Raw genomic sequence first — 26811 nt, 5'->3', positions numbered from 1 at the left:
GTAGGGGGAAATCTGTTTGCAGTTATTGCTGGTACTGAGATAGTATTTCTAGTTTGCAGGTGGGCAGTGACCCAGGGGTGTGGGACGCGTAGCTGAAGGCTCGGGGAGAGGGTGTCTCTGCCAGAGTGCTGGCTTTGGGCTGAGCAGGGTTGTCTCCAGGAGCCGGAGGAGGAGGAGAACAAGAAGCCATATGTCAGCAGTAAAAGAGGGAAAGAGGAGAAAACGGAACTGTTCAAAAACCTAGACCCCAAAACGTGAAGGGTGAATATGCATACGTGTTTGTTTTTTATAGCTTGGTTGGCACATTTCTTGTGTTAGCTGAAGAGTTTGCCCTAACTTGTGCGTGTCCGGGCAGTTCATCTGTCCAACAGTACATTGTGGTTGCAGCACATCCACAAAGCCCGTGGAAGATGAGAGACCCAAGGAAGTGTGGGCTCAAGCCATGTCCTCGGTGGGGCCAGGAGCGAGCAGCCCCACTCCTGAGGGTGCGGGCAGTGGGTTTGCCGTGGGGCAGTCGTGCCGGGGAGCGTGTCCCAGGCTGCAGGCAGGGCAGCGGGCGCTGTGCCGGGGCTGGACCCCACCATCTCCTCGTTGTGTGTGCCCAGCAGGATGAGCTTGTGGAGGAGCGCGGTGCGTGCAAGTGTTAAACATGTTTGTGCTTTTATATTAGAATTTTCTCAAAGTTCTCAATGGCTGTGAGTTAGGGGTGGTATTGTAATGCTGATATTTATGTGCTGTTTACCTGGTGTGACTGTGGGTGTACAAACAAGCTTCCAGGAGTCTTACTTCATTCTGCATTTTACCAGAATGATTTTGTGGATGTGAATTCTTTGCATGGGATTCCTATTATGGGCTGAATTGAATATTAAATTACTCCTCAAACCCTCAAGGCAGTACATCAGCTTCACTCATACTGAGCAATTTGTGCTGTGCTGTGTGTGCCATGTACCGGCTTCAGTTTCTGAATTCTCCCGGGGCTAGGATTTTGCACCGTTCATTTCCATTTTTCTTTTTCAAAGTCAGAATGTTTTACTAAGGGTGAAAAATATTTTTAATGAAGTATTTTAATTTATTCTCATGTTATGGGCTTGTATTCCCCCCCTCCTCTCATCAAGGTTTCACCAGATGTTTAAAATATTTTCTGAGTACATGTGCTTTCAAGGTTTTTCTGCAAATCCAATCGTGTTTAACAGGCACTGAGTCCTTGTGAATCAATGTTGTTTTTCTCTACTTTATGCCTTCCAGTTCTGGCAGATGTCTTGAGTTCTAGGATGAGAGATTTTCAGTGTTTTCTGTATGAAAGCAGATAAGATTGGTACATAGTTAGAATTTCCTCAGAAAGGAACAGAGTTTTAGACCTCTGTGGGAGGAAAGCATTTCATTGACCACGTTTTGTAGAATTTAGTAAGTTTAATAACTAATTAAATCCTATAATGTATCTTATGCTGTATCAAAAGTGATGGCTTTTGTAAGGAAAGCGGTACTTGTGGGATTTTTTTCACTTTTCCTCTTTTTTTTTTCTTTTAACCTTAAGAGAGTGGCATATGTAACATGTAAAGAAAATATATTGTTTTCATGATTTTACATCGGAAAAAGTTTGTGATCTTAAGTTATAGTTCAAGCAAGATGGATGGTAATTTTCACGCATGGGATATACATGCTTAATTCAGAGTTTAATTTTCACCTTAGCCAGTCAAATTAAATATATTTGTTTCATTTTAGCCATAACTATTTTCTTACTTTTTTCACTTGCATTGCAATATAAATTCTTTGTTCTGTGTTTCCTTCTGTGATTTTTTTCTCCACTATTTTTTCTGTCATTTACTTTAAGACACCTGAAGGGTCATTTTCAACAATGAAAAGTGAGGAAATGTCAAAGGTAGGGCTGCTGATTAAGGCTCTTGGTGTGCCCTGTGCTTTCTGTCTATAGTTATCAAGCTGCAGAACGTGAGATGCTCAGCATGCGTGATGGGGACAAGGCTTTAACCTGAGAGAAGGTTAGCTGGTGACTTGATGCTCCTTCCTTCTGTTTCCATTTGCTGACTGCTAGATTGAGAACCCGGTGCAGCTGGGTTAACTTGATGCCTCATGGAAATTTTAGAAAGGAGACAACCACTTCATATCAGTCCCTGGTCAGAAACAGAGGAAGAAAGGAAAAGAGAAGGCATGAAGAATTAAAGAACAAAGAAGCATGGATCAGAAAAGAACAAAAAAAAAAAAAAAAAAAAAAAAAAAAAAAAAGGGAGAGGAGCTAGTGGCAGGGAATGCTTGCCTCCCTGTGGACAGATAAAATACATAACTGTTTCCTTGATGTTACTTTGCCATATAAACAATCATCCTAGGAGCCATGTAAATGATTTGTGATTATGACACAGAAATGAGTAGGTTTCTGCTGCCTTCCCTCTCTCCCTTTCTTTCCCTTTGCAAAAACTATCTGTAGAATCTGAGACCTGGTCCATACCAGAAACTGCAAAAAAAGTTAAAGGCATGAAAAGGAAAGATAATCCCACATGATTACACTTTTGTTATTTCTCAAGTGTTAATCACAAAATGAAAAATGGTATTGTGTGTAATCTTAGATTTGTATAAGTGCATGATGACATTTTGAATTACCTTTCCTGAAACACAAACTGTGGATGTCTCAGACGTAGAAGACATTCACTGAATTGCAGAGCTTTAAAAATGACAGTCCTGGGGCTTTGATGGATTCTCTGTCTCCTGAAGTCTTGAAATTAAAGTCAATATTTTTCTGTATTTCCAACAGAAGTTAAAAGACTAAATGCAGACATTATTGCACGGTGTACCTGGGCTTATATAGGTGTTTGACAGGATGATCACAGGGTGTCTTCAGGATTTGAGTTATGAGGCTTGTTTGGAGTCTCGCCGTAGTGCTGCAGTGTGTAGCGAATGATTCTTCGCATACTTGGACTTGTGCTTTTCTCATTTAACATTCTTCTGTATTTGTTTTCTTAACATTTTCTTTTTTGGTGCAGTTCTTCCAGCTGCACTCTCACTGTTTATGGTGTCCATTCCAGACGGTTCTGTAGTCTTTCCATCCCATCTGCCACAGCCTCTCCTTCTCTGGCTATACTGCCCTAATACTGTTTTTGCCTGCAGACCCTCCAGCAACCCAGTTTGTCGTTCATCCATGCCCTGTTTTGTTTGTAGGTGGAGAGTGTTGGTTGATTTTTTTTTTTTTTTTTCCTGTTTGTAGGGGGTTTTTTGTTTGGTTTGGTTTTTTTTTTTTTAGGAGTAAAAGGAGAAAATTAGCTTTAAAGGTTTTTTTGCATTTGTTTTTCGATTCAGCTCCTCCTTAGTGCAAACTAAGGAGGATGGACAGCAGCTGGTTCCATCACCGTGGCTTGGGCCGGTCTCATTCTCCTGCAGGACTGGGTGGTGACTGAGCTGCTACGCACGAAACTGGGGCTGATAAAAATTCTGCAATAACTTTTTACACTTTCTTGGCCCTTTACCAGAAACTGATCTGTTTTGGCTCAGCAAAAAGATGGACATCTTGAGCCCTTTTCTTCCCAGAGTATTTCTCCTTTTTACCATACTTCATGGTCAACTGCTGGCGTAGCTGTACCACAAAAAGATCCTGAGACTGTATTTTGCAACAATGGCTTCAAGTGTGGTTTGACTTAATTAGTAGGAAAAAACAGCTTATATCTCTGGCTGTATTAGGGGCTTCATCCTGTTGTGATGTGACTGCTTATTGTTGAACCTTCAAGGTAGAAGACAGTTTACCTTAACAGATGTGGTTTTTTGATATTTTTTTTTCTACAGAAAAATAGGTTAAAGATGTACGGCACCACATAAACGCTAAGCATGCTTACAAAATGCAAAAATGATGATGATATAAAATTCTGTGAGGAAAGCAGTGCAAGAATGCCTGTGGGCCTAGGCTTTTATCCCTTTGATTTTACAGCAAGAGACTAAAAATGCTTATGCAATATTAATCCAGGATATACAGCAAATTGGTGTTTGGAAGCATTCAATTTTCTTCATGATTGTTCTCCATTCACTTGGCCGATTATCAGTAATTTCAGGGAATTAGAGATGCTCCTTTTAGAAGTTTCTAGTGAACTCTTTAGAATTGTCAAACAATAACAAACCTGCCACTTAGGCAGCAATTTTCCCTCTCACTGTCCTCACGCTGGTGTTAGATCGCTATTTGGAAAGGCTAGACAAGCAAACTGCCATGTAGTGAAGCAGTAGGAAATTTTTTTTTAGCTCATGCTGCTGAGGGAATTTTGCATCCAGGAATTTTTTTGTTTTGTTTGCTCAAAGGCATTATCCTCTACTTTGAGTCTGGAGGGGTTGCTTTTTCTTGGTAGCAAGAACTGCAAGGGTATGTTTTGTTTAAGAACTTAAAGCTTAATCTACAAAATTATAGTATTTATTTCTTTAGTCATGTCCAGGTGAGTCCCACAAGAATTGCAATTCAAAGTGTGTGATGTCCAGATCTTCCCTTTTCCTCTGCTGTAAAATGAAAAGGGAAACAAAATTTTTACCCCCCTGCAGCTGGATGGATGGGCCGAGGCCAATGGTATGAGGTTCAATAAGGCCAAGTGCCGGGTCCTGCACTTGGGCCACAACAACCCCATGAACGCTACAGGCTTGGGGCAGAGTGGCTGGAGCTGCCCGGCAGAAAAGGACCTGGGGGTGCTGGTTGACAACGGTGTGAACATGAGCCAGCAGTGTGTCCAGGTGGCCAAGAAGGCCAACAGCATCCTGGCCTGTGTCAGAAACAGCGTGGACAGCAGGACTAGGGAGATGATCGTCCCCCTGTACTCGGCACCTCAAATATGGTGTTCAGTTTTGGGCCCCTCACTACGAGAAAGACATTGAGGTGCTGGAACGTGTCCAGAGAAGGGCAATGAAGCTGGTGACGGGTCTGGAGAACAAGTCTTATAAGGAGCGGCTGAAGGAACTGGGGTTGTTTGGTCTGGAGAAAAGGAGGCTGAGGGGAGACCTCATCACTCTCTACAACTACTTGAAAAGAGGTTGTAGCGAGGTGGGGGTCGGTCTCTTCTCCCAAGTAACAAGTGATAGGACAAGAGGAAATGGCCTCAAGTTGCTCCAGGGGAAGTTTAGATTAGATATTAGGAAAAATTTTTACACTGCAAAGGTTCTTAAGCTGAGTGTGGATCGGGAAGCAGCCCAGCCTGCCCTCCTGTCCAGCAGCAACCTTTTTTTTTTAATACCTGCACCAGAGAGTCGTTCCTCTGGCAGTGGCCCTTCCTCTTGCTGGCTTTTGCATGATGAAGAAGAGCCCCTCTCAGAAATGTTCTGCTGTGGAGAGACGGGCACAACCCTCCATTGTTAAGAGTCAGACTTGATTCCCCACATGTGCTTAGGCTTGGCTCCCTTCTTAAACTTTTTGAGGCGGTTTGCATTTTGTATGTGTTGTGTCACCAATGGATGTTTTCTCTGCTCCTAAATTTGAACTTTGAGTCTAAGAGAAAGGGTGTTAAACAGCCTTTGGAAGTGTTTTCAAAGGCTTTAAAAATACATAAATCCAAATCTTATCTGCGACACAAAAGTGACCTATGCCACGAATTAATAACTTTTAAAATAGTTTTACAAATTCCATAGAAGAAACGCAAAAGTAATGAACTTGTTCTCAGAAAGCTGTTTTGTTTCAGAAACGTTTAAGAAAAAATTTTAGTGTTTATGTGAATGATATGGAAGAGAATGTTTCAGTTTCTGTACGGACAAGATCCCAGCTAAAACTAATGTGTGTCTGTATGAATGCGAATTTACTTTTGTTCCAGGATGACCTTAAAAAACATCTGCATGAGGGTTCTCTGTTTTAAGTAGCCTTTTTGTTCGTAGTGATGAGTAAGTATCTTAGATATTATTTAATGTAGTAGATTTTTTTTGATATCTCATATGAAATATTAAAAACTAGCTCTCATGTGGTTGTTAATACTATGCCTTCAGAGATTACATACACATAGGTAACTAAACAATAATAAGCTATTTTTCTGTTCTCTTATTTTACATGAAATTCAAGATAACTACTTTTATTAAACAGTAGATTTTAGTCAGAGGCACCATGCCATGTGTAATGTAAAAATAGTGTAGTTTGACAAAATGTATGTGAATAATTTCTCAGAGTTAACTTTCAGATTTTGAACTAAACACTTCAAAAAACAAAGGTGATTTCCTGCTAGAAGCACATTGGCTGCTTCATGATCCTATGGAAGTTTTCCTACTCGCAGTCATTTGTACATCTTCCCCATGTTTATTCTGTGAATGTCCAAGTGATGTGTACAAACCTCATAAGGACGCATGGATTGAAAAATCAATATGCTAGGAGGTCTTAACACCAGAAAGCTTTCTAAATTCTAATGTTAGATAAAAATGATGATACCAAAACTTGTTCCCTAAAATCCACTGCTCTCAGATGGGTTAAAGAAGTAACTCCATCGTTACAGGAGATGGCTCTCTTCTCCTGTGGCTTTGTTTTTGTGGTTATGCAAGATAACTTTCTTTTGAGGAGTTGAAAATATCTGAATTGCATTTCACAGAGACTTTGTGAAGGACTTGATTTTAAAAATATTATTACAGTGATTTTTATTTTTGGTCATAGCAGCAGTGTTTTACAGATGTGCAGCTACACGCTGGGTATGGGAAGCCTGTGGATGCTGAGGGTTGGTCACTGTAGTGTTCTTAGTCATCCTTTACATCCTAACTGTGGCATCAAAGTGCAGCTTGGGTGCTCTCATCCAGAAAGGGTAGCTCCTCCTTTGCATCTCCATGTTGACAGTTGGATGAATGGTCACCTTTTCATGTTCCTGTTTCACTCCTGGATGTATTTTCTCTCTGACTGAGGTTGTCACCATGACACTGCAGGGCTGCATCTGGGTGCGAAGCACTCTGTCCCCCTGGCCATGGCCACACGTGGACTAGAGGAACTGTAGTTGCTTTGTTTCCCCAGTTTCTCTTCTGTCTGTTCTTGGTAGAGGTTTTTCAACTGTTATCTTTCTGCAGGGAGGTCTTGGAGGGAGTGAGGTGTATGTAGTAGTAGCACAAGGCACTTAACTGGGTTCAGGTGCAGAAGGAGGCATTCAGTTGCCAGATAAGTTGTAACAACATTTTTCTTCTGCTCTGTGGAAAACGCAATGTGTTTGAGGGGTTTTACAGACTACTCTTATCCAGCTGACTACTTGCTTTTTCTGGATATCCTGTCCTGGGCTATTGATTTTCCTTTGAATCTGTTGGGATTCCTCATGTTCAGGCAACAGCCTCCAATATTTCATGCTAATGGAAGAGGAACAAATATTATACACTGGCTGTCCCTTCCTTTTCTCATTTCGGTGTATCAATACATTTTGGGCTGCAGAACAATAAATACCTTATTAATCTCCTTCAAAGAATGAAACGGAATGAAAACTCCTTAATAGTTTAAAATGAATAATAATCATCATAATTTTAAAAATACCAATCATTTTTGTAAAATAAAATTTGTCCGCCTCATGTTGCCTTTCTGCATGCAGATATTTGAAATTGTGTAGCACATTCTAGGATGAGACAAGGCGGGAGGCTTGTGGTATGGAGACAGCTTGGAAAAGTTAGCTGCTGGGAACCTGACAAATTCTGGCATGAAGTATATACCATAGTATTTCAGTAAATATCTTCTGTTAGTTCTGGCTAAAGCTGTTTCTCCACTAAGAAAGATGATCTTCGTCTCTGGGCTAGAACCAATCACAAATTATAATGAAAATTGGCAACCGCAAGCATGAAAAAATCATTGATCCAAAAATTCATGAACTGTCTTTCATGTAGCGAGACTTCTTTTTGAACTTCAGCTGAGGCTCTTTCTGTCTGCTTATTCTTGGTTTTGAACTTTTAGGAATAATTTTTGACTCTCTTCAGCAAAGTGAAATTAAAGGAGTGAGAGGTATGTAATTTAGCATGCAGCGTAACCGCGTGTTTCCAGGGTTGTAAAAGGGAGGAAAAGGGGAGGGGAGAGGAGGGGCGGAGAAAAAGATAGGTGTAGCCAAAGTTTCTCCAAGGTTTAGAAAATTTTCTACATTTCCAGAAGAGAACAATTCTGGGTCCCTGCTGTTGTAAGAAACTTTGAAAATTACATGTAAAGGTAGACAGGAATGCTCAACTTTGCACATGCTTCAAGCAGCAGCTAGTCTCCGACTGCTCATTAGGCATGGTTTTATAAAGGGAGGAATATAGTTTATTATTATAATCTGTTTCTAGTAAAGAAGAATTAAAGATGTCTGTTCTTCTGTCACCCCTTGGAGAACAGCAGATGTTCGGTTTTATTGTCCCATTGTGGGCATTATCCAAACAATTTAACTAACAACTTCCAATGTAGTCTAAATTGTCTTACTCCCTATTTGGCTACTGGGAACACCGGAGTTTTCTGCAGAAAGTGATCTTTAACCTTGAGAGTTAATGAGAAGATTTCAGTGTGTTGTGCTGGTGGCTGGAGCCTCTTATTCCCCACTCCTGTAATTGGAAAGAGCTTGTTGGGACACCATTAGGTTTGTGTAGTCCCCAAACTTCACAGCTTCCCACACCATTCTCCAACATACGCCCTATGAAAGGTCAGGCACAACATCACATCGCTTTGTGGAGAGCACTGTCTGCCCTCCCATGTCGTGGGCATGGCAGCTCCGCTGCTGTGCATCCACTGTGGGTTAGGAGGGTTGGTGGCATTTCATCTCATTACTTAAACACGCAAATACTTGATTTGTCTTTGGGGATTCAGCTTGATTCTTGTAGCTGAATGACAGAGAATAATAATCTTGAGACCTTTATGCTCTGTGCTTTGCCTTTGAGCTGTATTAGTCCCTGCGTGCAGAAGAGCCTTCTGCTAAGAATTGTCTATCTGAGCACATGGGGTGGCATGCCATGGCCTTTTCCTAGTTCTGCTCGAGATCTCTTCTTGGTCGTCAGCAGCAGCTCCTCAAAACGATAACACTTTAAATGAGAGTGTGTTTCATGAATGTACCAACGTTTCTAATAATTCTAGTAAATGTTTCTGTCATGAAAACAAGAACAAGCGCCATTAAAATTACAGAAGCTGGTAGTCATTTTTAACAGTTGTTTAGAGCTATGTTCACTCATTATAGATTTTAGTTGTAATTTTTTTTGCCATGTCAGAAACTCGATAGCATGCAGTAGAGACTGTTCCTTCCCACATGTTCTTTCTTCTTTAAATTTTGTGCATATAGCTATGAAAATGCATGCACAGATAATTTCTGACAATAAAACCCCAGCCTTTAAATATTTGTAGCCAAGTTTCCTTGGTTGTCAGAACTATTATGCTTTGGTTAAAAATCCATCTAAATAATTTCTGTAATGAAGCTATGAGGATTTTGGGGTAGTGGCAGTTTAGATCCACCTCCAGATGCTAATATCCCAAAATTGTTGCTTTCTTCAGCCTAACAGTTGCCTGCAAGCTGGATGTAAGCGATAATTTTTATATCTCAGAAAAACCCCAGCTGGGTTTTTGACGATTCCTGTACTTCTCCGCATGCTGCCCCAGCTTGCGGGAGGACAGGCCAGGTGCCCAGTGCCCGCTCCACCATGAGGAGATTCTGCTCCATGGAAAAGTGGAGGTGCGCCAGGTTAACAGTCAAACACTTTGGAAGATGGAGCATTCATCTGATGACTGGCAAAGAAATACCTCTTCCCTCACTGTTTCAAACATAAACGAGATAAACAACCATCATACATAACTTGTTCACACTTCACATAGTTAAGATACTGATAGCATTCTGCTGCTGCTTGTTATTTTCCATACCCTGTTTACACACTGCACTATTGGGCGATGGGATGTCTTTACTAATCCAGAAGTTTGGTTGTGTTTTCTCTTCTAAAGCCCAATAGAAATGCTATTGGTTTTCATTTCATTGCTATTTGCCCAGGAAATGGCCAGTGGGTAGGGTTTCCCTCAGTGGGCAGGAGCTGCAGAGGTGACACTGAGGGGCAGCACGGGGGCTCTGCAGCCCTCTGGGGCACTGCAGACCGTTATCTTCCTGAAAAGTCAATTAGCGCTGAAATTCAGTGGATGCAACATTGGGTTCTAATGGAGAGTAAGGAAGGAGGGAGATTCCTGTACCAGCTTTGTAAGGACTAGGGTAACAAGTCCCTTGCTAATTACATGCATACCTGCTGAATTGCAATTAAGCATGTTTAACTCTCTGGTACCTGGATATGATCCACATAGGAATCTCCCAGTCTCACATAAGAGGTGATGTAGTGATGCACGAGGCTGTGTTGGCAGCAGATGTTAAAAGCTGATTCTAGTGTAAGTCAGAAATAGATCTAGACAGACAAGTTGTTCTGAACCCCTAATATCTGGTACCGCAGAGTAATGGAATTTCTACCCACCCCTTTTCCTCATATAAAGGCACAGTGATGGCCTGGGGACCAGAAGGGCGTCACGACATTGGCAACCACAGCAGGTTTTCTCTGGCTGAAACTCACTGATGAAAGAACCGTAAGATGTATTATACACATTATATCATTCCTGGTTCTTCCCAACTGAGCTCTTCAAGTTACAATCTAAATCCTGTTGTTGCATCTGTATTTCTTCCCCTCTGTCTAGAAAAAAGTTGCAAAACTTCTTCCTCCAAGTGAGCCTTTCTGAGCCTACCCAAAGCAGTTAGACCATAAACAATGTACAGTTTTCACACCACTGCATTAAGTTCACCAACAGGAACAATTTCACCATTCAGTTTTAGGGGGTTTTTCAAAGTTGCCGTAAGAAAAACAACTGCTAACTTCCTTCTTGTGTCTCAGAGTGGAGAAGCATTATCAGCTCAAAGCAGCTAGGAATTTGCTCCTGTCACTGCAAACCCTTGCCTTGCACTGCAAAATGACTTGTGAATGCAGATACAAAATACAGTGTCTTCATTATAATGTAACTAAATATCAATCAAGAGTCTTATTAAAAAGGCATGATCTTTGATGTAAGCAGAAAAACTTCAGCAGGAGCAAAGTTGATGATGCTTCTACTGTCACACAAGTGTTTGAAGAAGTAATGAGTGGGATGCAATTTTGCAAAAAGATTGTAGTATCTGGGGGACTAGAGTGCATTTTTCCTAGATTTGTAGCAATAGTGTGAAAATAGGTAAAGAGGTAATCCAGCATGTTTTAAGGAAATCCTTGAAGAATGTACCCAAAAAACTGAGACTGCAGCTCATTAGAATGTACTGAAACATAATTTTTTGACAGAGATGAGTAGAACATTTGTAAGATCTGACATTTTGTCTTTTCTTTTGGCATGCAAAGATATTTGCATTTTAGAAAAAAGCCCAGAGAAAGGAGACGGAGAGGGTGTAGGTAATTAAATTTTAATTTCAGTTTTAAAGATCTTTCTCTAATTAGCTTTAAAAGTCAGTGTCTAAGTAAATTGAGTTTCAAGGTGCAATCATCTTTTTCCTCCTGGATCTCAGTATTCAAAAGTAAGAAGAAAGAATATTAGAGAAATAGAAGGAAGATTGTTATTTTAAAGGCCTTTCAAGATAAGGATTTAACATTACCTCATTATTAAAATATAACTGTGGCAGGTTGATGTTTTCTTATTTTTGAATTTCAAAGTCATTGAGCAGTCACGGTTGGGAAAAGGGGAGAACTTAGGTTCTATTAAGAGAAATTGAAAATGATACTAAGAAGGTAAGGACTTTTCTTTCCGTTGTTTTGCAGTAAGACTTATTTTGGTGGCTTTTTGTCTTTTCACGGCCGTCCATTCTTCCAGAGATGTTCTTACTTTTCTGTGAGTTGTTTTTGCTAATATAGTGTCTTTATATTTCTTAAAGGTATGCTAGCATGCAGTGGGGTTTCGTTTGCACATTTTACAGCACCAAGTATATTTTCTCTACATTTATGTGATGGTTAGGGACATATGCACACCTGTCAGATTTTGCAGGCTGAGCGTAAGAGTCCCACGACTTGCCTTGTTCATCTCCCATCTGCGAGACCACGTTGTGCATTTTTAGTGCCGTGGTACGGCCTCTGCCCCGCTCCTGATGTGGCTGCCTGCCACATCCCCAACGGCATGGGGCAGTCGTGTGAGGAAAACAGAATAATTGTGATCTGTCATTATTTTAATTTGCGAATGCTTATAAATGTGCCATTTTAAAACTAAAGAAAGCAGAGAGCAGTATTTGATAACATCGGAAATATGTCTGTGAGGAAGTACGTAAGGTGTTGTTTGAAGATGAATAGCTAGAGGAATAACTGAAAACAGTTGGGTTTGCACATAAATGTCTGGAATCATGTGACAATAACAATGATTTTTTTCTTCTCTGTAAGAGGAATGGCAGTCTTGTTATTTAACCAAGACTTCTGACTGTAGAGAAATGCATTTTAGAAGTTGGTGTTTTTAAGCAGAAGTATATTTTCAAGTAGAGAAATGCTAATTATCTAAACTGTCATCTTAAGCTTTCTTATAATTCTGAAAGAGAGCGCCATCAATACCAGATAGTTGGCATTTGTAGGTGAATGGTGCACAATTGATGTAATATTTGCAAATGTTAAAGCACGTGAAGGAAATTTAAGCATCTTGGAAATTCAAGTTAATGTAAGCATAAAGGCTTCAGTATGGTTTGAAAATCAGTGTGGAAATCTTAAAAGTTGGAGGAAATCTTAGTATAAAGATAGTTGTCCAGTAGGACAGCATGAGGATTCCTGTTAGTTTTGGTTTCATTTAACATCTTTAAATCTGGGAGAAGCAGTACTGTAAATAGTATGTTAATTAAATTTCCAGATGGTGATAAACTAGGAAAGGAGAATAATATTAAGGGAGGAAAGATAAATATCCCAATAGTTATGTAGCACACATACTGGAAAAATTTAACAATTTAATTCAGCCTGAATAAGTAGAAGCTAACGTATAAGAATATTGATCTAAACTGAACATGTACTTTAATTAACAAGACAGGGGTGCTGAAGTGAGGCTACAGAAAAAGCTTTAGGATTTCTGTGGATGTTCTGGATTGTTACCATGAGGTAAGGTCCTGGTCCAGTTTCTCACACATGACAATAAAATACCCACATGATTATTGTTGACTGCATTAGTGTCAAAGTTCAAAAAAAAGCCAGCGAGGATACTCCCTGTAAGACAGCACTGCGTGTATTTCATAAGAGAAATACACTATTCTGGGTGTGTTCTGAACAAATTAGGACCAGAATAATATTTACAAAAATGAACAGCAACAAAGAACTCAGAGAGGCAGAGGTGAAGTTACGTGCTGTGTAGTACCGTTTAGGGGAGAAATGCTGTAATTGGCAGTGATAAGTGAAAGGAAAAGATAGTTTTGTAAGTGAAGAGGCGATAACTAGTAACTGGAGGATAAATTTGGGGAAAATAATACAAATTCAGAAAACAAGAATTCTGAAAATTTTGACCAAGTGAAGAGTATTTACAATGGGAAATGCTGGAAATTTTTTTATTAAATAATAGTTACTTAAAAGTGGAATGAATTCTAGGGGAGAGAAAAATAATGCACTGGGACATGAAGATAGAGTGGATGGTGTGTTACAGGTTTCCTTTGCTATCATGTCCAAAAGTACGTTTCTGAAAAGATCTGCAACTGGTATTGTCTTTGCAGTGCTGCTGTTTTGCATCCCCCCCCAGCAGCCACCTCTGTATCGCATCCCTGAGTTTGCTTCTGTAGGACAGATGATGCAGTTCTCCAGGGAGTAGTTCTTTACCTCTTCAAACTGCTGATGTTTTCAGTATTTTTTCTTTTCTAATTGGAGATGCCTACATGTGATTTGCACTGTTTTGTTAATCTTGTAGAAAAGTCCTGGCTTATGTTAGCTGCTGCTAGAGTTTAATGCAGTTTGTAGATAAGTTCACAATCACCTGGTTTTTGTCTCCTACTGTTTTTCTTCTATCTGACGAGAAAAAGCTCTGAAAACGTGTGTGGTAGTCCAGTTGACAAACAGCCTCAGTGGTCTTTGGAAGTTACCATTGTTTTGTCTCCAGAGGTTTGCGAGAATGAAAGTTGAACTGATTTGGGGATTTGAGCTTTTGAAGGTCATAAGGGATGTTTGGCTCTCGCTGTGTCCAGCCGAGTGGAACGAAGAGCTGAACTGAACCTACTGAAATTGGAACCAGGGCTCGGGGAGCTGTGCTGGAGTATGAAACTCAAGGCTAATCTAAATATTTTTTAAAAGATACTTCAGTTAAATAAAGTCTTAACTTGTCATTTCAAGTACTTTAAGCTGAGAGGCGCAGTCCTGCTTTCCTGAGCCCCAGGATGACCCTGATTCATCTTTTCTCTTGGATTGCAGATGAAGATTTGACTGGTATGATAAGCTGGATGGGAGACAGAGGCAGTAAAACTTCTGAGTCTCTATCTCCCATCCACAGACCAGTTTCTTGATGCTGAGGTAGGATCTATGTGTGTCTTGTGCGTACAACACACCCCGATGTACATAAATATCTGTGGGTTCACTTTCAGGATCTCTATATTTTTGTGTTGAAAGCTACTCATTCCTACAGTGTTTTTTGGTTTTACTGGATCATCATGTTCCCAGACAAGACTGGAGTGTGGAGAGAAAAAAACAGCCAGTCCTGTTCAGGTCTACTCATCAGTCATGGGCCTGATGGTCTGTGTGAGGTGGCCAGAAATGACCAAAAGATCATTCTTCATTTCTGTGCCTTAAATTCACTGCACACCAAGCCATGAGAGCTGCCAGGGGCACTGAGGAGCCGAAACACCAGCTGAAATCTTTTCAGAGTAAAATTGTCTTGGCTATGCTATATAAATATATGTGTGTATTTTTCTAGTCATGCCCTCCAAGCTGACATCTGGGAGGAAATTGGTATGGGAAGGTATATATTAGCTCTGCTCTGAGACCACCATCCTTTGTGCTGAATGCCTGCGTGCAGGACGGCATATTCAGCTTTATGGATGAAATTTGCCAGATCCTCAAATGCTTTTGCTCGTGAGCATATTTGAAAATCAGAGGAGGTGATGACCCTTTTAAAATAAAAATGGAATTGCTGGCAGGAAGGAAAGGTAAAACTGTGTTTTCAACCTTTAAAGATGGTTATAAAATGTGTATTGGCTGTTTTTATAATTTATAGTGAAACTGCTGTTGCTTTTAATAAAATGAGACTTCCAGTCAGAATTTCATGATTATGAATGTGAGCATTTTGTTATCCAGCTTGGATTTATCCTACAAATAACCATTTTCTAGCAGAACTGTGGCTATATACATAACTTAATGGGATTCTCTGTCACACATAATTCTTTCTGAAGTTACAGTGTTGGACTTACTGCTGAATACTTCAAGTCCTTGAATGTGGCTCAAGAACTGAGTTAGTGGTAACTTTCATGATTTTTAATTTAATTTTTCCTTAATTCTTAGACTTTTAAAACTTCCTCTAATTCATTATTAGATTTACCGTTTCAAGTGCTTATTTAAAAGGCACCTTAGCTGCAGAAGCAAATCAATATTTACAGTGCATTAGTGCCACAGAGAATTTGAAGCCTTGTGATTAGAGTTCATTGCTGTTTTATCCACTCTTCAAAGAAACCACAGACTTCAAACGGTATCAGCCATCATCCTGGAATCAGTGACATTGCATCGGTCCCATGCGTACTTCATCTTGTGGTTTAATTATTAAGTTCCTTTCCTTTGATTTTCCTTTTAATATTTTCAGTATAACCTCTTCAAATCTATAAATTCAAGTAAACCAGAAGATTGTAACCAACAATATATCGGTAGAAAAATCAGTTCGATATATTCTTGTATGTTGTTTTGCTGGAGAGTATCAAAACCAAGTTAGAACGGTCTGTCAGAATAGAATTGCAGGGAGGAATGTAGGAGATTATATTTACAACTTGTGGTTAACATAGTGTGAATAAGATTTAATTCTCGGATTAATACCTGGAGCGGTATTGACCGTTGCCAAGCAGCATGCACTAGAGCTAGCTCCGTGTGCTTGTCCCATTCCAGCAATAAAAACTAAATAAATTACCATATGTTTAAATTTCTAGTATAACTGGGAAATGCATAGATCTAACACACCCAAATTATTGTCATTTATAATTCACGTTATTGTGAAGTTTGGTTAGTAATACAAATGACATTTCCTTATGTATGGAACTATTTTCATAAGGAGAGACTAGAATTGATCACATTGTATCTTTATTTTGACAGAATACCCTTTTATTAAAAAAAAAATTTCAAGGAGTGTTCAATAAATGTCTGAAGATCTCTCAATAACTAACCTTACTGAAATGAAACGGGTCATATTAAAGATGGCTAATCAGTGGATAGGTTTTGTAGAGAAACTTCTCATGTTGATGGTTTCTCCGGAGCATATTAATATTTGGGAATTCTGTTGCATAATTTACTTCCTGTGTTGTGAAAAGTCTGTGCTGCTTACCATGGTGCAACCTCTCAGATTTTCACTAGAAAGCAAAAGGCAAGGCAGTGATAGTTGCTCGCTCGCCTCCAAAAGTGCTGACTTGAGTTCCAGTTTCTTCCTTCCTTTCTTGGTTGGCAATTCGGCTTCTCTTCTTACAGAAGTTCACCCAACTGAACTTTTGTTTTCTCAAGGAATTTGATGAAAAAGTGTAAAAATACAAGAACATTTTGCTATCACCGTGCTTATATATAGACGTATGAGCATAAGGAGCAAGTGAACTCATGTTTGAAAATTGTACTTCTCTGTTGTAGGGTGGGTAGCTATGGCAAACAGGATAATATGCACGGGCTGCTGCTTGGGACAAATATAGATTGGTACTTTTCTTAAGTGGCGCTACATACTACAGAGCCACTTTCTTGCTCAGGCTAATGTAATAAATGAGGGGGTATGGTCAGGGCTGCGCCAGCAGCGCTGTCACTGCTGCTAATGGGTCGCTTCATTAGGGGTGGTGGGGCTGTTGCTGGGGCTGCAGCTGTGCCACCTCTGTTACAGACATCTCCTGCCATTTGATGGTGTGCTTTTATTGTTTGCCATCTGTGGGGAAAGGAGAGGCTTTACCTTCAGCTGCTTCATGAAAGTTGAAGAGGCTGAAGACAAGACAATCAAGAAAAACCCTCTGAGTTTATGAGTATGTACTGAGTAATCAAAATCGAAGTAGAGTTAACTCGGACCATAAATACTTTTCTGTGTAATTAAAGTGTTCTTTCTTGAAATAGTCTTTTAATTGCTTCTAGTTCTGTTATATATAAAAAAATATGTACAAATGTACATATTTATAAAATAAAACATTATATTTGCTAGAAAATAGTGTTGAATATTTTTGTTATGAAAACAATAATTAAAAAAGAATTTTCAAAGGAAAGAGAAATAGTACAATGATTGTGGGAGAAAACATAAATTAATTCTCTTTTTGTTCTTGTATTCCAGGGTGTACATGAAATAGAATGACTGTTTGGTGGTTCATCCTGTAACACTTGTGTGTATCTCAGCAGCATAAGTCCTAGTGATTTAAAAAAAAAAAAATGCTCACACATTTTTTGTATGGCATTACTTACTGTATTTCTCACTGTCTTTATAATGCCATGCAACATAAGATTCTATGTTTTAATACTGTTATACGTAGTGTTAACGTAAAGCTATTGTAAAATTTGAAACTAGTCACTTAAACCCCTGTTGTTGTTTCCCTGCTGGTATTGTGAGAGGTGCACCTTCAGCTTCCTGGAGGACTGCTTCATCAAAGCATTAAAAAAAAAAAAAGCCTTGTTTTCGTTCTCAGGTGTTGCCCAGCGTGTCTTTCCCAGTAACTCTGCTGTTTACCTGTCATAGCTTTCACCTTTTCCTTTTCCACTTTGCATTCAGGGTCTCCAGTGCAGCAGTAAAGACAAATGCAACTGATAAATCATGTCCCCTCCGTTCTGATGCTGAGTGGGAGAGTGCTAAGAGGTCGCAAATACAGGCAGTGAAACTTCTGTTTGGGCAAGGAAATGATAGATATGTGGATATTTGTTGTAGGATAATAAATGAAATTGGAAAAAATTAAGTTGTATTTCAAGAGAAACTAACCTTAATGTGCCATCAAAGTTTCCAGAATGGATTTGACCTCTACATATATTAAAAAACCCTATCTCTTTCCAATCAGTCTACCTGCCTGCTGCATCGTTTATTACTAATGAAATATTTTTCTCTTGTCAGTCATGCCAGCTGGAAGGCTAAGGGAATCAGAGTAAATCAGCACAGATCTTGTTGCAGCTGTCAGGAAGAGGCAAAGGAAGAATGCAGAATAGAAAACAGTCACTTCCATAAGTTTTGAGAAAGAAACGGAGAGTACATTTTAGAAGGCGAGGAGGCTGCCTTTTGCTGCAGGGAAGCGGGTGTGCAGCGTCTTGCAAGCACCTTGTGCTGGCAGTGCCCGTGCTGCGGCCGTGGCGGTGGGGTGGGGGACACGGCATTCTAGTCCACCCTTTCCTTTGTCACCAGGCTGTTCAATTTAGGCCTTTGGCTACTTGCTCTTTAAAATGCCTGTTTACAGGCACTCTTAGTTTACAAGCTTTTTTTTTTCCAAGGTTTTATTTTTCCAAGCTTTTTTTTTTTTCCAAGTTGTTCAAGCTTTTTTTTGATTTTGCACAACAACCAACAGATAGTGTTTGTATGTGTAAAGCCAACGTGCTGTGCTAGGTTCAAAGAGTTTGGTTTTGCCCTCGTTTTCTCTTTGTGCGCCCAAGCGGCAAGGCTGTGGTTTTGAGGAGACAGACCTTGTCCTTGAGGAACTATGCTGAGGTCAATAACTCCTTACTCTGTGAAACCACATTTGGTCAAAACCACCCATCCGCAGCTTGAAAAAATATTTTTCTTATGTGAAAAACATTTTAAATCTAATCAGTGTTTATTTACTGTCTATTTTATTCTTCAGATATGCCTCTCCATGTCCGACGTAGTAGTGACCCTGCACTGATTGGCCTCTCAACCTCTGTAAGTGATACAAATTTTTCTTCAGAAGAGCCTTCACGGAAAAACCCTACAAGGTGGTCCACAACAGCAGGCTTTCTCAAGCAGAACACCCCTGGCGTACCCAGTGCTCATGAAAGAAAGGTATATTTCTTTTCCCTTCTTTATCCAATAAATGACAAATGTACATGAATCTTGAATTGCTGTTTTGTCCTTCTCTCACCTGCTCCTGGTTTAAACTTGTGTTTGTGGACCTTGTCCACCAAAGCCCATCATCAACAGAGGCGTGTTTGAGTCACACACGTTTCCTGCCCTCTGGAGACTCTCGGTGATGCCCACAGCAGGGGCTCTAAAAACTTGATTTTGCCATTAACTTTAGTTGATGCTCTGATTACTCATTACTCTGCAAAGCAGGGCCTAAATGCTGTCACGCATTGTTTTTGAATGCAAATAGGTCGTGTCTATAATGATCTTTACTGATCTATGATAGAAGTCCTAATGTCAGTGAATAGTGTGCATGCCCACAGCTGGTCTTTCTGACCTAGCATTGCTAGTTTTCACTTTCTGAGGCACTGGTCAAGTAATTCAGAACACAAATTGCAAATGCTGTCTCTCCTTGGAAGCATTCTTAAAACAGTGAAATGCAGAGTGAATATTTTTTCCTTCATTTTTTCAGTATGATTTCAGTATCTCTACATGAACTGCATTATTAGCTAGAGAAGTCAGCAGGAAGCTCTCTTCTCTGTGCATTATTGAAAAAAAATTGGGAAGAAATATTCCCTTTTGTACAGCCCTGACATTGCCCATAATTGTGATGGCAACTTGCAAACAAACTCACAAGGAAGAATGTATGTATATTTTCCAATAGAAAGCAGTAATTTTCACAGAAAGTTGCACTTTTGGTTACCATTCTGACTGCTCATCACAAAATCCTGCTGGAAAATATGCAGCTTATTACAGCTATTTTATTTTTTTTCTTTATTATTAATAATTCCGTGTAGTATAAATGCAAACTAAGACACTGCAGCCAGGGCTCCCACACCCTGAATAAAGAAGTCTTTACGTGCTGCTAAGAAACTGAAGTATCTTTGGTGGGCTTTTGGTTATTTCAAAAACATCTCTAAAAGCACAGTGCTCATAGCCATTGAGGTCCATATTCTTATAGAGGTGTCAATTTAACATAGAATCATTACATCTCTGCTTGATAGGTATGTCATGGTAGGTGGTGGTATATTTTCTGCCATTGTACTGGTGTGGCACAGAAGTGCATGTTGTTTTGAAAAATATCTTTATACTATTCTGATTTGGAGAAGAAAAATGATAACCTAATCCATTTGAAGTGTTAACATTTTCAGTTAATTTTTCTGAAATCCTAATGAGACTGCACTTCATTACTCCACAAGCACAGCTATGGAGGGCCATACATAGCATAATCAGATTTCTTTGCGTGTCTGAAGTTAGCAGAAATTGGAGAGAATTGAACAGCAGCTAATCTTTCACACTAGTCTTCTTGCATCATTAGTTGTTCAGCATGTACTTACTCTTGATTTTCATGAAAATATTTCACGTTTACTGGAGCATGGTGACCAAACTGGAAAGGAATGCATGTGATCTCATGTAGTGATGGGAAGAAAGGCACAAAAGCACATTAAATCAAGAAGATTGGAAAGAACTATGTAGGTTGGTTAGTATAGTGATACTGTGATTTCTTTTACCTTTTTGCACACTCTATACATTGATCTTTTGAATAGAGCAGATCACTGTGTGTGCTATTTTTAATAAGTATAATGCAGTAAAAAACTGGAATTAAATAGTAATTGCTTGTGCAACATATATTATGGATTAATCCTGATTTCATTTGTGCTAGACTGGTTTTTTTGTGTTTTCAGCATCTTGATTTCTTCATGCAAACAAAGATTTTGCAGTGAATCCTATTTCTTTTAGGAATGGATATTGAGTTCTTTTCTTTCCTAGTATTAGCAACAATGTAATTTATAGTATTATTCTGAAAGGTGTATTTTTGAAGTCTCTGTCACCAGTCGCTTACCAAAGTACTAAGACTGAATTTTTATGGAAGTATTTTGTTTATTTGGACTATAACAAGTCCTCACTACTTCTGTTAGGTTGTTTTCTTCAGTTACTCAGATAACAAAAGGAGATGGCTGTGCTTTGTTCCAGACTGTTTCGTTGATTATAGATGACACAGACATTTCAAGCAAAGCAATGAGAACAATCTTAATTTTCTGCTCAGTGCATTGGGCTTGAGCACCCATATATCTTTTGTGGGCGGTTGGCACTACGTAATGTTTTCACTGCAGTTCTCTCTCTTGACAGCACAAGAACATATGTTCTTGGGCTGAGATTTGCAGCACAGTTGTAGATTAGCAACTTTGCCCCAGCAGTATCTTGCAGAAACAAGAAAAGGGTTTCTGGGAGAGTTGCCAAAAGCTTCATCCACCTACTGACTCTAAGAAGTGACATTACTTTCAGCCCGTCACCTCTAAAGAGAAATAATTGACAGGTAGAAACTCTGTCCAATTTTTGGAGGAATTAGCAGAGAGAAACTGCATGTATCTGGCAGAAGGGATTTATTTCTCGGGGGCAAGCAAGAGAAGACTCCTTATTGGTGTTTGTTTCATTTTGGGTAAGAAGAATTTGGAATGGCAGGAAAATGGGCAGATGCCCAAGATGAGATGAAATGAAGGGGTGGGAGTGCTGCCATGCACTGGGGGCTGTGAAGAGCCAAGACATATGCCACTAGTTCTGGGCAAACAGAAAGGGAAAAGGGCACTGGGGAAGAGGAAAAAATTTGGGATGTTTGAAGGATCCTGTTGAAGAAATTGTAGTGCTAACTGTAGTTATCAGGGTAGATGAAGCTGGACATGAGGCTTTCCTGTGTCCTTAAGAAGAGAATGACCACAGAGGGACAGAGTTTGGTTTGGAGGGGCCTGTGTAAATCCAGCAAAGATTTGAATGTGTGTTGAACTTGAGGTGCATTTCTACTACAGTAAGTAGGATATTTTGATATGAAACCCTTGCACTAAATTGGATGTGTGCTCTCATCCGTTTTTCTTATTATCTCAATGTAAAGAAAGTGATTTGTTGTCAGGATATCGCAATACACTCTGTGTTTCCTTAGAATTGGAATCTCTATCACTTCTGGTTTCTGTGTAGTTCACCTGTAAGAGCAACTTGAAATCAGGCCTTCTATGTTTCAAAGTACTTATTTAGTTGAAGAATTATCATTGTTATTGATTATTTACAAATTATTGTAGTGTTGACAACTGTACTCAGCTAGGTAATTCCAGACCTCTTCCTTCTGTAGCGTTCCTGTGAGTGGTCACAACCTAATGATTAGGTTTCCTCATCTGTGCAAGTATTCACAAAATTAGCTCATGATTATCAGCAGCTTTAGTAGGTAAATTCATTTCTTGTGTGGTTTTTTTTATTTAAACTGAATATTAACATCACTTTCATATACTTTTTTGTGTGTCAGAGACATATCTGTATTACCTAGTGATTCACAGCTTGACTTAATCCTGTCTCTTGCTTCCTTGAGCCATTCTATTGAAACAAGAAGAAATCTCTTAGTAAAAATATCTTCTCAAAGGCCTGCAGTAGTACCTGATTTGCAAGCTGTAATTTTGTTTGAATTGTGTTGAACTGTACAGCTGAACAGATTGTATGCAGCTGAAGCATATCAAGTGTGCTTTTTTCACTGCAGTAAAATGTTTTTTGATATTGTTGTTTTCTGAAAAACTGTTAATTTGAATCACAGTCTTTAATATTTCAGTACCAAGGCCTATTGGCTTAACTAGCTGTCCTTAATAGGTGTGAGCTGCACAAATGAAAATCAGGTTTCTTTTCCCTTAGAAAACCCTCAGGTTTTCTTTTCTCATCAGGTTTTCTCTTCCCTTTTTTCAGTTTGTATTACTGTATTGGAAGAATATAAATGCAACAACCAGATCCGTTGCATCTTATAGTGACTGTGAATGAATTATCCCATATATTTTCAGTGTATTTTTTTTAAATGTGCATCTCCGTTTGTGGTGAGGAATTGCATATCGTTACAAATTAGTTATCTGCTTTGATCCTGCTTCTCTGAAAGGTGCAAGGCGTATCTAGTTAACCTGCCTTGCTTTATGCAGGGATATACCATGGCTAACTGCCTTATGAAAAATTTCCCACTGTGACTTTCCTGAATTTGATTCATATATTGTTGCATCAGAGATAACAACAGAAAGAAGTGAAAGCGTACACTAAGAAGGAGAGCTCAAGAGAGAGCAATGAGAGAGAAAAATGATTGTGCATGGGCTTCTGTGCCTCTCTCGCTCCTGGGTTCACCCACCTGGAGCAAAGCAAATGGCGTGCAACGTGCTCTGCGTGGTGGATCAGCAACAGCAAACACACAGCTGAGTGTACTTGGCATATCATTTTTTAATTTTTTTTTCCTTCTCTTTTTGCCTCTGCCATTTAGTCAGCGGCCAGGTTTTTTTGCTTGTTTGTTTTTAAATGGGTTTGCTCGTATATGTATTTTAAGGTTGAAAATAGCCATGCCTTGTAGGAATAATTATTTTCAGGATGTACTTTCTTCATACTTGGAAACCTAATCTTTTTGGGCTCTGTAAACTGCAGAGGAAGAGGTTGAAATGGGAGTATGAGTGTGATCTAAGTCTTATCTAGTGTCACATCCCTTACCGGTAAAACATTGTGTTTCCCATCATCTCTTCTTGCAGATATTTTTACTGTTCCTATGGGTTGAGCCTGATGAGTACAAATTTTCAGATTGTTGGATTGTAGGTTTTTTTTTTTTATTTATTTATATGAAAGATGCATTGCTTTCTAATCCTCTTTGTAAACAGAATAAGTTCTCTAATGAAGTATGTCCAGATAGGAGAAAAGCATACATGCATTATATGAAAGGCTTCAACAGTAGTGGTACGTCAGTGTCAAAACCAGATTTAAAGTGAAAATTAGTTTCATTTAGCTTTGAATCTTTTTAAACACAGCTTAGTGAATTCTGCTTTATCACCATCACCAAAGACACAGTATTTCAATAGATTTTAACTATAATTCAGAGGATTGAAGAGTCTTATATTAGAATTGTGCATGTTAGTGTCATTTTGTAGCCACGGATTTTGAATTGCAGAGTGTAAATTGATTAGATTGAGTGGGGAAGACTGTGGGCTAAAAGACTGGGCATCATTCTGGGAACAAGAGACAGAAGTGTTGGTGATGCTTCTTGGGAACCTTCACTTCACCTCCTTCCTGCAGAAGGGAGCTAGTGTGTACCGATAAACGTTGTTGGTAAAGTGCTGTAATACAACAGAATCAGCTAAGGAGAAATACAGAGTACATACAAAGAGCCTGGCATCTCTGTCATGATAGGTTTTAAACCCCTGCATAATGAATGCAGCTTTCTGCTTTCAAAATAAAAAAGGAATGTTTTAAACAGAGGTTCTGAAGGATTCAATAACCATGAATATTTCTTCATCCAGGTTTGTTCTCTTTTCAGTGAGACAGCCACAATTTTAGTCATTTCAGATGTGATTTCACATAGACTGAGAGGAAGGGAGAATGTGAGAGAGTTATCTACAGATGATGAAATAGAGTGTTTTAATGCAGAAAATGTTGTTATAGGAGAGAGATTAATGGAAATTCAAAAAATGAAAGTTACGTGCACCAGTTTTCTTTCTTTGTGGTAGAAACTTGTCTCAGTCAGCTTTCACCTGATGATGAAATAGTTTAGAGGAATTGTACCCAAACAGAGTACAATATAAAATAAACATATGTGTTACTTTTGTCCTGGGTACTGTAAAATTCATGACTTTCACAGAATCACAGAACAGCTGAGGTTGGAAGGTACCTCTGGAGATCATGTAGTCCGACCTCTCTGGTCAAAACACGGTCCAGTAGATCAGGTTACTGAGGTCTGTGTCCAGGCAGGTTTTGAGTATATGCATCCCCAAGGATGGAGGCTTCACCACTTCTCAAGGCAACCTCTTCCAGTGTTCGATCACCCTTACAGTAAGAAAGTTGTTTCCTATGTTTTTGATAGAATTACTTATATTTCTTTATGTGTCCGTTGCCTCTTGAGCTTTCACTGGATACCACAGAGAAGAGTCTGACTTTCTGTATGGAACAGTTAGTGATATTTTAGTGCAATAAAAATTTAAATCTCTGTGGAAGAACTCAACGTTCCTCACTTTCAAAATGTGAAAACAAATACAGCTTTTTTCATCATCATCATCAGGCTGGGAATAAGAGATGTAAAATGAAAAGCCCTTGCCTGGTGCACAGAGAGGTAACAGCCAACGCACACCCCTTGGTGCTGTGCTATTCTGTTTGCTGAGTACTGTGTACACGGGCAGGATTCAGCTGTTTGCATCCAGAAGTCAGTCATGACCAGACGCATTAAGAAGCAGGGGAAAAGTCAAGAACAAAAAGAATGAATCCAAAGTGAAGGTGTGATTTTCTCCATCTCTTCTGTTGTTTTACCTCTTTTTGCTCAGAGTCATCCATTTGTGGAAGCCCATCTATCAAATTGCCTCTCTGTCCCCCAAAAGAGACAGATTATTAGTGCAAGATACTAGAGAGATCTGAGAGCTGGTGAGTTTCTTCCCACTTCTGCTCTGAAGCTGAGCAAGTCTGTTGATCACTCTCAGTCTTTGTTCTTCATCAGTAGTGTAGGAAGAATATGTCTTTTTCTCCCAGTGCTGTGCTATCCCATCTCTCTTTCTGCATGATGGGTGAGCTGTGCCTGGGTGAGCAATGCCTGGTCCACAGGTGAGGGGACATGGTGCTGCATCACGAGCTGGGACTGCCAAGGAGGGTCTGGATGAGCGAGTCTCTTACTGGTGATGAAGGAATGGTGGAACGTGCACAGGTTGTTTGTCTTTTCACTTCAGTAAATGCGGTTTACAGCGCTGCTCTGAGAGACGGTGAAAGCTATACTGAAAACACAAAGCTCTCAAGTACGTAGTATAGGGTAATTGAAGTTGTAACGAATGACTGACTTTTCCTCTGCCATTTATCTAAGTGAATGTGTACTTTGCAAATTCCCATGTTTAAATGTTCAGCTCTATTTCTTTTAATTTTTTATGTTCTTGCAGCTCTCCCTGGGCTTGAGGGTGAAAAACTCTGGGCCTGAAAGAGTAGCTTGATAAAAGATTGAATAAGTTTAAAAAAAAAAAAAAAGTTGGATGTTCAATTTTTCTAAGTTTAGAAACACACACATGTTTTCACTGGCAAAAGTTGGATCTGAGTTTTGACCTGCTTTCATCTATTTACTTGTAACCCACAGCCATGCATTTACAGTTTACACTTGTAGTTCAAGAGTTTCTGCAGATTCATATATTTGTCTGTTTTGTTTTCATATTATCAAAGTTGTGTGTTTGTGCAAAGCAGGTTTGCTGGACATGTAGCTAGCAAGCAAAAGAAGTTTAAAGTACAAGCCAAGTTGCAGGCTGTGCTTCCCTGCAGTGCTCTGACAAGAGTCTGCGCAGTTTAAACAGTGGTTATTTCAGCCTTTTTTGCTGTATTCATTGTATTTTTAAATGAACCTAGGTCATGTTGCAATGAATACTAATCACACAAGAAGACAAGGAAAGACAACCAGGCAAAGTAGTCTCAGAATAAAATTCAGACCCAACATGGAGCTAATCAATACAAAAGAGTCGTATGGCTGGGGAGGAGATGGTAAGATTTAATTAGTTGGGAAATCCAGCTCCAGTGAATACAGGATTTCAAACCAGGAACACCTAGTCGCCTTCTGGGCTTATTTCTGTTACGACTAAATTTGGGTCTGAAACAGATGTCACTTAGCCTGGTTTTGTTTCACAGCCTGACAGAAAGGGGATGATCATTCTGTGCTACCACCCAGTTTTATTGTCTTCATATAAACGAGCTCCTCAGCTCCTGTGTACAGATGTCCAACTTAA

General features: G+C 39.4%; 1 protein-coding gene across 10 annotated transcripts in view; it reads left to right on the top strand.

Moving 5' to 3' along the window:
- The window catches only part of PARD3 (par-3 family cell polarity regulator), a 458715-nt gene that overhangs the window by 163384 nt on the left and 268520 nt on the right, over positions 1 to 26811 (top strand). For all 10 annotated transcript variants that reach the window (XM_074156981.1, XM_074156982.1, XM_074156980.1 and 7 more), the window contains exon 4: positions 18837 to 19015. In XM_074156981.1, coding sequence (XP_074013082.1) covers positions 18837 to 19015 — 179 coding nt within the window. The remainder of the gene's footprint in view (positions 1 to 18836; positions 19016 to 26811) is intronic.

Source organism: Numenius arquata, chromosome 12 (genome assembly GCF_964106895.1).
Source record: "Numenius arquata chromosome 12, bNumArq3.hap1.1, whole genome shotgun sequence".
In the NCBI taxonomy this organism is placed as follows: Eukaryota; Metazoa; Chordata; class Aves; order Charadriiformes; family Scolopacidae; genus Numenius; species Numenius arquata.
This window is presented reverse-complemented; position numbering and strand designations above follow the sequence as displayed.